The 12,807-nt window shown below is 31.3% G+C and overlaps 1 protein-coding gene across 1 annotated transcript in view; it reads left to right on the top strand.

Annotated features, from left to right (window-relative positions):
• The window catches only part of LOC143068100 (putative ATP-dependent DNA helicase HFM1), a 47,922-nt gene that overhangs the window by 34,100 nt on the left and 1,015 nt on the right, over window positions 1-12,807 (top strand). The window contains exons 27-38 of the mRNA XM_076241871.1: window positions 230-315; window positions 3,627-3,710; window positions 4,154-4,311; window positions 4,891-4,994; window positions 5,526-5,605; window positions 6,879-6,939; window positions 7,748-7,980; window positions 8,378-8,891; window positions 9,396-9,450; window positions 9,661-9,864; window positions 11,448-11,555; window positions 12,087-12,692. Coding sequence (XP_076097986.1) covers window positions 230-315; window positions 3,627-3,710; window positions 4,154-4,311; window positions 4,891-4,994; window positions 5,526-5,605; window positions 6,879-6,939; window positions 7,748-7,980; window positions 8,378-8,891; window positions 9,396-9,450; window positions 9,661-9,864; window positions 11,448-11,555; window positions 12,087-12,692 — 2,293 coding nt within the window. The remainder of the gene's footprint in view (window positions 1-229; window positions 316-3,626; window positions 3,711-4,153; window positions 4,312-4,890; window positions 4,995-5,525; window positions 5,606-6,878; window positions 6,940-7,747; window positions 7,981-8,377; window positions 8,892-9,395; window positions 9,451-9,660; window positions 9,865-11,447; window positions 11,556-12,086; window positions 12,693-12,807) is intronic.

Below are 12,807 nucleotides of genomic sequence, written 5' to 3'. Positions count from 1 at the left end.
TTTATTGATTTGTATCAAACAGATCACAGAATTTGTTAATTGAATCTCATCAAGACCTGTGTATTATGAAAGTAACACTTTATAGAATATTATGCAACCAAAGCATTTATCTGATCTATTAGTGATAGACATGATATAACCATTCTTAAAAAGTTTGATATAAAAAAACTAAATACATGATATAATCTTAAAACTGCAATCAAGATTTTTTTAATTGACTACTTTTTAGGTCCTACTTTATCTAATGCATTAGTCAATGCTGGAATAACATCCTTTCAAAAAATAGAGGACACTAACCCAAGAGAGCTAGAATTGGTACTTCATTCATTGCATGTGTTGATGATTCCTTGTTATAATGTTCATTTGTTGGTTTTTTATATTTTATTATTTATATCTTTACATTTTAATTTTTACCTTGAAACCATAGTGTTATATCAAGAAACTATTTTACATGAACAATTATAGGCTTACGTGCATGAACAAGTTTGATTCCTTCATCATCTCTTATACACCAACTATTGATTTAAAAAGGCTATATTCATTTCTTAACATTTCGAAAATCAGTGCATTTGAGTTTTTCATTTATCAACATTTACACATGTCGTTATATTTTATAATTTAGCTTTGATAATTTTAAATACTGTAAATTCAGAAATTATTGCGATGTTTTTATTATTGCGAAAAATACGACAGGGTTATAATCGCAATAATTTAAACTCGCATTTTGAAATATTTTATATTAATAAAAAAGGATTTTTTTTCAATATCGCAAAGATTTAAATCGCATTTGAGTCTAAAATGACAAAATCGCAATAATAATTGCACGCAATAATTTCTGAATTTACAGTATATATAACACCATGACCTTAAAACAGTATTAAAAACTTTTATATAGTCTTCAAAGCAACAATAACATTGCTTTTGTCAGATAAAGTGACAGCAAAATAACTTCAAACATTCTAAATTTAGCTTAAACCCAGGTAGACATGCTCCTTGTAAAATTCTAAATAAGAAAATTTTATTGTTTAAAATATCAATTGTTTTTATTGGCTTTGATTTAAAGCTATCCTATACTGGGACTGAACTACCAATTTTTAAACAGATATGGATAATCAGAGGAGGGAAAAAACGCTAGGTATCGTTTGCAAAACTTTTCAGGTCACATGGCCTAATTTCAGTTTCTGTTAGCAAATTTTGAATATTGTAAAAGATCTATTTGTTCATGTTTGGTAATCAAAAGTACTCTTTTGCATTCAAGGTAGATAGAGCAATTATTTTTTTTACATAAAAGGATTCAATTGATGATCAAAAATCACTATTACGTAGAAATATAATATATTTAACTTCTTTTTAGTATACATCATTAAAAGAGTATGTCCTGTAATGGAGGGCATTTTTATTCAATCTATGTAAAAAAACAAGGTACAACCCGAGGTGACCCGGCCAACCAACCAACCAAGATGGACGCCATGGCTAAAAATAGAACATAGGGGTAAAATGTAGATTTTGGCTTATAACTCTGAAACCAAAGCATTTAGAGCAAATCTCACAGGGTAAAATTGTTTATCAAGTGAAGATCTATCTGCTCTGAAATTTTCAGATGAATCCGACAATCAGTTGTTGGGTTGCTGCCCCTGAATTGGTAATTTTATAGAAATTTTGTCGTTTTTAACCGGATTTTTGTGACAAAAATGTCGGTTATTGATTTGGGGATGTACGGCGGTCGGGCGGGCGGTTGGTCGGGCAGGCGGGCGAAAGCTTTAAAAATTTTAATATGTTGTTACTGACAACTAAATGAAGGTCAAGTTCAATAATGGCGATTTTGACTTTTACCGTTCAGGAGTTATGGTTCTTGAAAGATTGAAAAATGGAGTTTTCAGTCGTGTCCGTGCATTTACGCATGAACTGTTCTACCAAAGCTTCCCAAATTTTAATATATTGTTACTAATGACAAAATGGAGGTCAAGTTCAATAATGACGATTTTGACTTTTACGGTTCAGTAGTTATGGTTCTTGAAAGATTGAAAAATGGTGTTTCCAGTCGTGTCCGTGCATTTTCTCATAAACCATTCAACCAAAGCTTTTGAAATTTTTATATGTTGTTACTGATGACAAAAAAGAGGTCAAGTTCAATAATGACGATTTTGACTATTACCGTTCAGGAGTTATGGTTCTTGAAAGATCGTAAAATGGCGTTTCCATTCACGTTGTTGCATTTACTAATGAACCATTCAATCTAAGCTTTTCAAATTTTAATATGTTGATACTGACTACAAAATGGAGGTCAAATTTGATATTGACGATTTTCACTTTCATCATTCATCAGTTATGGTTCTTGTGATATTGCCAGGACACAAATAAATGTTAAAAAATCCGGTTTGCTGTCGTTGTGACAGCCTCTTGTTGGTTATTATCTTGAATACTATTATAGATAGAGATAAACTGTAAACAGCAATAATGTTCAGCAAAGTAGGATCTACAAATAAGTCAAAATGACCAAAATGGTCAGTCGACCCCTTAAAGAATGATTGCCCTTTATAGTCATTTTTTACCAATTTTTTTATAATTGTTTTTAATCTTTTACAAAAATCTTCTCCTCTGAAACTACAGGGCCAAATTTAACCAAACTTGGCCACAATCATCATTGGGGTATCTAGTTTAAAAATATGTACGGTGACCCAGCCAACCAACCAAGATGGCCACCATGGCTAAAAATAGAACATAGGGGTAAAATGTAGATTTTGGCTTATAACTCTGAAACCAAAGCAATTTAGAGCAAATCTGACAAGCTGTTAAATTGTTTATCAAGTCAATATTTATCTGCCCTGACATTTTCAGATGAATTGGACAACTGGTTGATGGGTTGCTGCCCCCCAATTTGTAATTTTTAAAGAAATTTTGCCGTTTTGTTTATTGTCTTGAATACTATTATAGATAGAGATAAACTGTAAACAGCAATAATGTTCAGCAAAGTAAAATCTACAAATAAGTCTATATGACCAAAATGGTCAGTTGACCCCTTAAGGAGTTATTGCCCATTATAGTAAATTTTTAACAATTTTCATTAATTTGGTAAATTTTTGTAAATTTTTACAAAATAATTTCCTCTTTTACTAATGGGCAAAGTTCATTATAGATAGAGATAATTGTAAGTAGCAAGAACGTTCAGTAAAGTAAGAACTTCAAACGCATATCCATCATCAAAACACAATTTTGTCATGAATCCATCTGTGTCCTTTGTTTAATATGCACATAGACCAAGGTGAGCGACACAGGCTCTTAAGAGCCTCTAGTTTTGAAATAATCTCATTCAAAGAATTTCAAATGTTTAAGTGATGTTCACACACTGAAATGCTTTCAATATATGACTCGTCATAATTGCAATCAATCCATAATAGAGGACAACTCTGCATGTCGTATGCAGAATGTTGTCCTTCCTCTAATGGAGAATAACAGATTTCTATAATCTGGAAATATTGAAATGCGATAAAATTTATTCTCTTCTGATAATTACTTCAAAATTTTTCTTCCATTCTTTTTTTTATTGTTCCAGTAGAATGGGACATTAAGTAAGGAAATATTTGAATATGGTAAATTTTATTCTTTGATGATTGTATTACATTTAGATTGTGAACAGACACCCTCCTTTTGGTAACCAAGTCAGAGATTCTGTAGCAGGTCTTCCTAAATATGAATTAACCATTGAACAGGTAAGAAAGGATCAGGGATGATAAGGACCAGCTACATATGGAATGGCAATTCATAACTGATGTGAAAACCACAATCTTTAGTATTAAATCAAATTTGCATTTATGGGTGATTTATTTATTTATTTTGTAGATTTACACATCGATATATGAAAATCAGTGTATGTTATTTTTAAAGTTGCAAAAATTTCAACATCAACCATTTTTCAAGCAAATTTATTGGATTTTAAAGCCTTTCATAAGTTTGGACCATATTTCGTTTCGGAATTAAATACCTTACATGATATTTTAGCAAATTATTTATATTTTCAGAAATTGATAATTACATCTTTTCATTAAAATCATTTTCTTCAGCTCTTTAAAGACTCTGACATTTTTTGTCTGTTAGTCATAAATTTACATATATCCTAAAAATATATATTTATGTAATATCACTATATTTGCAGGTAGCAAAGTATAGCAATAGTTCTTCAGATTTGTGGATCCATTTGACCATTGCCAACAAAGAACAACTTCAGGACAAGAAGACAATGTCTCCATACCATACATGTGTCTTAATAATTGGTGATCAGGATAACAAGATTGTTTATCAAAGGAAAATAATGTACATATATTTTATCACCTATTGCAAGTTGATATTACTGCAACTTCAATGTAGACTGCATTGAATTTTTGGTAATATCAACTTGAAACTTAATAAACACATATAGTCGTTATGATGTGAACATAAAAAAATGTATGTCATATTTTGGGTTTAACCCAAATTTTTTTATTCACTGAATATGGAAATGTGAAAATATGAGTGGAGCACAGTGTCATACAGACATTTATTCTTTGATGGATCAACAGATTTCAATTTGGTTAGGTATAAATTTATAGATATGTATACAATTTTTCCTTGATTATACTTACAATTTATGATATGCCATTCTTTAGGATAACAATTGTTCTATTTCTTGGTTCAGTGAACAGTTACTTTGATATGATATCTGCCTTGAACATGAACCACAACAGTTCAATTCTAATTGATTCCATGGCCTTCTCTGCAGATAAAAATCCCTAATTTGGTTTCCTAGACACTACTATACCCACAATATTTGATCTGTCAAAATTTTAAAAGCACAGTAAATATAACACTCGCAAGACTGAAATTTTTATGTTAATTCTTCGTATAATTTTCTAGGGATTCTTACCTGCTTAAAGATAATGGAATAACCAAGAAAATTGAAGTTAAAAGAGCAAACAAAGGACCTGAACTTAATATTAATTTGATAAGCCAGGATTGGGGTAAGGAATTTTAATTTTAAAGTTGCATTAAAACATGAAGATGAACATAGTTGTGTTTGTTCTACAGACAGTTATTTCAAATAAGTATGATCAAGTGTACCTATTTTGGAAACATCTTTCTGGTTTTGTACAGCTAATAGCAAGAGTTTTTCACCTGGAAAGTTCCCTGATTTATCCAATGATTAAATGTAAATAAGAAGACTACAGTTGAATTGTTAGTTGATATAATGATGCACTTCATACTTGGAATGAAAGCATGACCAATGTTTTGTTTTATCAAATAAGATGCAAAAAAAAGAATGCCATTGAATTTTAGTTTGATAAGCGATCATAAGGTGTCATGTATATTTTGAAGTGTTCTGTTCCTTGCAAAAGAGAGGTGAAAGATACCAGGTGGACATTCAAATGCATATGTCCATAAATAGCTAAAAAAAAATGGCTAAAAAAGAAAAAGACAAAACACAACACAGAAAACAAAAGACTGAGCAACACGAAATACATTGATTTATAAAATTTATTTATTTTTTACAGTTGGTATTGATGTTCAGAGTTCTTACACACCATTTTATAGTGGCCCCAAGAAGAAGTCTTCAAGCAATTCAGATACTCAGGTAAAAAGTGTTTTACAAGTAGCTATGTTAATTATACCCCCGCTTTAAAAAAGGGGGGGTATACTGTTTTACCTCTGTCTGTCCGTCAGTCAGTCCGTCCCATGAAACTTTCGTCACATTTTTATCAGGAACTACACATCCACCCTTTCTGTAATTTGGTATCAACATTTATATATGTCAGCCATACCGTGTGATGCGTTTTCAGATTCATCACTTGACAACTTCCTGTTAATCGAACACTTGTATGATTTTACACATGATAGCCAAGTTGAAAATTTTCGTCACATTTTTCTCAGGAACTACAATACAAGGATTTCTGAAATTTGGTTTCAGGGTTTATCTAAGTCAGCTATACCGTGTGATGCGTTTTCAGATTGATAACTTGACAACTTCCTGTTTACCGAACACTTGTATGATTTTACACATGATAGCCAAGTTGAAAATTTTCGTCACATTTTTCTCAGGAACTACACATCCACCCTTTCTGTTATTTGGTATCAACATTTATATATGTCAGCCATACCGTGTGATGCGTTTTCAGATTCATCACTAGACAACTTCCTGTTTACCGAACACTTGTATGATTTTACACATGACAGCCAAGTTGAAAATTTTCGTCACATTTTTCTCAGGAACTACAATACAAGGATTTCTGAAATTTGGTTTCAGGATTTATATAAGTCAGCTATACCGTGTGATGGGTTTTCAGATTCATCACTCGACAACTTCCTGTTTACCGAACACTTGCATATTTTTACACTATTAATATTATCCACTTGCGGCGGGGGTATCATCAGTGAGTAGTAGCTCGCAGTTTCACTTGTTCTTTATTTATTTTGATCAATTACCAGATATTCTAGTTTATTCAAATAAATATATGCAAGCCCTTTGTATGAATTAATAAAAATGATTAGCATTGAGTAATACACAGAATTTTTACTTTATTTCTATATTTTCTGACCTCCCTAATTTCCAGAGAGATCAACATATAAAAGGAAATATTTTTTTGGCCAGTCTATCTTTTTGTCATCCTGTCCTTCTGTCTGCCCCGCTTCAGGTTAAAGGTTGATTAAGTTGAAATCCAATAAACTAGAAACTTAGTACACATGTTCCCTATCAAATGATCTTTCTAATTTTAATGCCAAATAATAGTTTTGACCCTAATTTCACGTGTTAAAACCTCTGTGTATATAAACAAGACAAGATTTTTTTAATTTGAATTTCTGTTGTTGCTAACTAGGATTTTTTTTTACTTTAAACATTATTTGAACAGAATATACCATATTCAAGATCAGCCCTTGTGGATAGCCAAAAGAAAACTGATCAACTTCAAGGTAAAGATGCATGTGAACATAAAAGTAAATGAGGAAACTTTGAAGATATTAATAAATTAAAACCATAATTTTACATCTAAGAAAGGACAAGCAAAATATCTCCACAACCTTTCCATAGCAAAAGGGGAGATAAAACATGATTATAAAAAAAATTAGGAGATAGATTTATTTGGTACTGTGGGTAGTGCTATAGACCACAATCAAGTGTTACGGTGTTGATTATGTATTAGTGATATAAAATATCACCCCTTTCTGCTAGTAAACCAAATATAACTTTTTAATCCATTTCTACTTTATATTTATTTATTTTTTGGCTCTTCTACTTTTCAGAAAACAAACTTTTTTTTTTATTTGATGCTTTATATTCTTAGTTTGACAATGTACTTAAATATCCTGAGTGAAATATAATTAAACTAACAACAAGTACATTTCAGGTTTCACTTAAACCTTGATTTTACACGAGAAATTAAGAAAAAATCTTTTCTTATAAATAATAAGGTGGATTAAAAGAATTCTAAACAGATAAATATAAATAAGATGTGGTGTGAGTGCAAGTGAGACAACTCTTCATCCAAATCATAATTTATAAAAAGTTAACAATTATAGATCAACACAGAGCTTTGACTCACACAGAACTGCCAAGCTTTAAAATGATAAGTGTAAAACAATTCAAATAGAAAAAGTCATGGTCTAATCTATATAAAAAACTAGAACATATTTTCAACTCATTGTCATACTAGAATAGAAATTAAAAAGTTTGGTAAATTAAACATTCATTGGTTTAAGTGTTTTTGTTGTATTTCTTTAGATCTCCCTAGTTTACAGAGAAGGGTTCCTTGTAACCACAGCTGTATGAATAAGAGGTTTTGTGGACATGATTGTTGTAGAAATGGTATCATTCCAAAAAACAAGAAAACTCCTCTAGCAACACAATCTGCAGGAAAGGAAGTCAAAAGACCCAATACTTTTAACAACTTCATGTCTGATTTGAAGTCTAAGATGTCATATTTTCCAGAAACTCCTAAAAAGAAGAGATTAATGGTAAATACTGAATATTAGTTACAGAATCAAACTTTGTATTAACACAACTATTGTTAACTTAAATGGTATTCAATGTTCATTGTATCATTATAATTACCGAAAAGGTTAAAATTAGTCATGCACAAAATTACTTATAGAATTCTTTAAAAAAATCTATTTAAGATCTTCTCAAATACTTTCATGTCAGGTTAATCATTTGTAGTGTGGATCTAAGTTGTTTCAGTTAAGTGTTTTGCTGTTCTTTATACATGATTCATGGTCTTATACATGGCAATTTCAAGGTTTCAACTTTCAACAAAAATTGGACAACAAATTTGCTAGTGTGTAAGCATATAATTTTGAAGTCAATTACAACCATTGTACATATTTAGAGTGATTTGTTTAAAATTTATTTAAGATGTCAGGAAATGTAAAAGATATAGACCTAAATCAGTTTGCTTACAATCCAAAACCTTCATTATCTCACCCAACTGCTCTACAGACACCTAAACCAGCAGGAAATCAAAACATGGCATCACAAAATTACTATACACCACAAGTAGGACAGTCAAGACTAACTCAGTTTTCTAAAACACCTCAGAATCCTCAAGGTAACCAGAGTTATAGTTGTCAGATAGGTGGTGACAGGTCAGATGATTTGGATTTAGAAAGATGCTTCAATGATGATGATTACATTGATGAAATGGGTGATGCAAATGTGGATGAAAGATGGACAAACAATGAAAGTAAAAGAAATCTAGATGTGACTAGTGAAATGCCAGGTTATTGGCAAGATGATTATGGAAAAGAAGTAAATGGCAGAGCTGGAATAGAAGAAGATAGTCATCTTAACAATGGAAATAATTTTAATGTCAATATGGACTGGCCTGAATTAGAAATGTATCAGAAAAAAAGAGAAGAAAACCTTGAAGGTACAGTTTGTATGTATTCAACTCAAGATTAATCAATCAAATCATTTATTTTGAACAAACTTTCTAACAAAAAATCTTTTTACCCTTTCATGATAGTAGCCAATTGAAAAATCGTTTTTATGACTATGGCTTACCTTGCAATGTTTGCAAAATAAAACTTTTAAGTTGATTTTCCTCTGATATTGATGGTCAGATTAAGACTAAACTTTTTAAAAATCAAATTGGACTTGGAACATAAATTATACTTCTGTGTGTGTCACTTCAAAGATTAAACAAATAATCTCTAAGTGACTGATTGCAGATATTTTTTTATTTTTTTTTATTTCATGATATTTAATAAATCATATTTGACAAAAAAAAACAAAGTTTGTATTCATTGACACCATATTTCTATAAGCGATATTTTTATTACATCACAATTTAGTTGTTGTGCTGGACAAGAGACGAACAATGAAAAATTACAGAGCATTGTTTTTTAACTTTTTAACTTTTTATATCTTTCAGATTATGAATATGAATTACCTGACTTGGATGTGAATGAAAATGAAAACTTTAGTAGGTAAGATTAACGTATTTATTTCATTGAAAATTTCATTAAATCTAAAAAGTAAGAAATTGACTGCCCTGTTGCTGTCTGATTCCAAGTTAAGGGTCAGCTGTAAGAATTAAACAAGGCCACTATGATCTCTGTTTCTTCTACTTTACTTTTCTTCTTTTAGAATTTGAAGTATTATTTAAATACTTCTATGGTTTGTCTGTTATTTTTCAGAAGTGAATATCAACCTGCTGACTTTGAAATTCAGTCTAGTTTGTTACCCACACAATATGGACAGAACAATAGAACACCAAACCAATACTTAAGAGATGGCAGAGGTAGTTATAATGAATTCCACGAAGAGCAGCAGGATAGTTGTGATTTGCCACAGCTTCATAATACAGGAGCTACCGGTAGACAGCCACATACTCCACATAGGTAAGTTTGATAATTTATCTATATAAAAATAAGAATATATTGTATGATTGCCAATGGGACAAGCTATTCACAAGAGACCAAATGACATAGAAATTAACATATATATGTCACTGTACGACCTTCAACAATGGGCAAAACCCATACCCAATAGTCTGCTTTAAAAAGCCCTGAAATGACAAATGAAAAATAATTCAAATGAAAAAACTAACGGCCTGATTTATGTTCAAAATAATGAAAAGAAAACAAATATTATATACAGCAACAAACGACAAACCACTGAATCACAGGCACATACCGACTGTGGTGGAGTTAAACTAGTTTTTGTGGAGCCTGCAACTGTTGTTGCAGAAAGCTCGACATAGGGATAGTGATCTGGCAGCGGCGACGGCATTAGCTAACTTCTTAAAAAGCTTCATATTTTAGAAGGTGGAAGACCTGGAGGCTTCATACTTTGTATATAGATGCCTCATGTTACGAAGTTTCTGTCAGTCACATGTCCAATGTCCTTGACCTCATTTTCATGGTTCAGTGACCACTTGAAAAAAAAGTTCAGATTTTTTGTAATGGTGAATTTTCTCTTATTATAAGTAATAGGATAACTATATTTGGTATGTGCGTACCTTGCAAGACAGTTTTCACTTGACCTCCACCTCATTTCATGGATCAGTGAACAAGGTTAAGTTTTGGTGGTCAAGTCCATATCTCAGATACTATAAGCAGTAGGGCTAGTAAATTTGGTGTATGGAAGGACTGTAAGGTATACATGTCCAACTGACAGGTGTCATCTGACCTTGACCTCATTTTCATGGTTCAGTGATTATAGTTAAGTTTTTGTGTTTTGGTCTGTTTTTCTCATACTTTATGCAATAGGTCTACTATATTTGTTGTATGGAATGATTGTAAGGTGTACATGTCTAGCGGGCAGATGTCATCTGACTTTGACCTCATTTTCATGGTTCAGTGGTCAAAGTTAAGTTTTTGAGTTTTGGTCTTTTTATCTAATACTATATGCCATAGGTCAACTATATTTGATGTATGGAAATATTTTATGATCTATATGTCAGTCGCGCAGGTTTTATTTGAGTGTGACCTCATGTTCATTGCACAGTGTTAAGTTTTTGTGTTTTGGTCTATTTTTCTTAAACTATAAGTAATAGGTCAACTATATTTGTTGTATGGAAGCATTGTTAGCTGTACATGTCTGCCTGGCATGGTTCATCTGACCTTGATCTCATTTTCATGGTTCATTGGTCTTTGTTTAGTTATCTTGGTTAATGTAAGTTTATGTGACAGTTGTAATAAAGCTTTATACTTAGGACTAAGTATCAACATAATATCAATGATTGGTAAAGAAGGCGAGACATTTCAGCGTGTGCACTCTTGTTTATCTTATTATTGTTATTTTTTTCTAAAAGGAATTCATCATCTCCTAATCTCAATTGGCCTAGAAGTTTACAATATGGGCAGAGGAATTAAGGAAAAGGCTTCAATTACTGCCTACGTGAAATTGATTGCACGTCTATAACCAGTTGGACCTAAAAACATATACTTCTAGAGTGTTTTTGTACAATCTTATATTTTAGATATGGACAAGTATTGGCATGGAGTAACACATCTAGAAATGGTAGTCCTGAGTGGAGTGGTAGTGACAATGAAATAGTGAATGCTGATACACCCCCTTCTTCATCAAGGTAAAGAATTTCATCCTAAATAAAACACTCTTTTATGACAGAATATAACATTCAGATGAATTTGAGAATTTCAAATGTTTTATGCAAACAGAGCTTAACCTTCTACACAATCTTTCAATTAGTGCATTTTCCTGAAAATGATGTCAAACACCAAATATCTTTACAAGCAGATATTGTCATGTCACAATGTCCAATGATGTGTTTTCCGTTAAACCATCCCAGGTCAACTTGAGTAGTTCATTTATAAAATGGAAATTGGAAGCTTGTATATAGGAATGGATGTACCAGTTGATTTTGCAATTGTCAGCTTTGTTTTCTGAGAATGTTATTTGTGAATGTTTAAATTATTTACTGTTATAATATTGTTTGATATTTCTTTTCTATTACATACCTGATTACCTGGGATAAAATAGCTTAGTGGATGATTGCATATATGATTTAAATAATTTGTTGCCAATTTTAAGATTCATCTATGTTAAATCTATTGCCATAAGTTTCTCTAGATTTACATCTTGTTTCTTTATTTTTCAGCATGTTGTTGTATAGAAGTAAAGAGATTCTAAATAAACATGTTGAAGCTATCAGTTCAAAGCCTCGGACAAAGAAGATGACAAATTCTGCACAATATCAGCCAAAAGGTCAGATGTCAAATCAAGGGTTATATCAGGCAAGGCAACATGCTTCTAACAAAAATGAGACAAAACAGAAGATATTGTCTTCAGACTCAACTTTCATCAAACAACAAGAATTAAATCCAAGTTTAAGTCAGCATAAGTGGAATATGTCAAATAACAGCCTGCACCAGACAAAACAAAACAAACAAGATTCAAACATAAATCATGTGAATTATAATGTTGAAACAAATGTACCACAACAAGAATCTGGAGAGAAAAATAAAAGAGGGAAATTTACAGCACAAGGAAAATTAACAGCTGAGAAATATTTGAAGGAACATGCAGAAAACCAGGTTAATAGTTATCTAAAAGATGATCAGTTTACAATGGCAGAAAGTTGTCAAAACAAACAGAAGTCTGCTATTCCTTGTCAGCAACTATCCTCAAGAAATGATGAGAGGAAATATTCAGAAGTTCAGAAATCAATACCTAATTTCTTTTCACCAGAAAGCCAGTTCAAATCGTAAGTATACAATTTGATTTAGTGCTTGTACTACTTATACGTGTATAAAAAATGAATTATTAACCAAAAATATCTTTCAGTGCTAATTTTGATTCCAACATAACTATTTGTTATC

Source organism: Mytilus galloprovincialis, chromosome 3 (genome assembly GCF_965363235.1).
Source record: "Mytilus galloprovincialis chromosome 3, xbMytGall1.hap1.1, whole genome shotgun sequence".
In the NCBI taxonomy this organism is placed as follows: domain Eukaryota; kingdom Metazoa; phylum Mollusca; class Bivalvia; order Mytilida; family Mytilidae; genus Mytilus; species Mytilus galloprovincialis.
The sequence above is the reverse complement of the archived record's forward strand: the minus strand, read 5'-3'. Positions and strand labels throughout refer to the sequence as shown.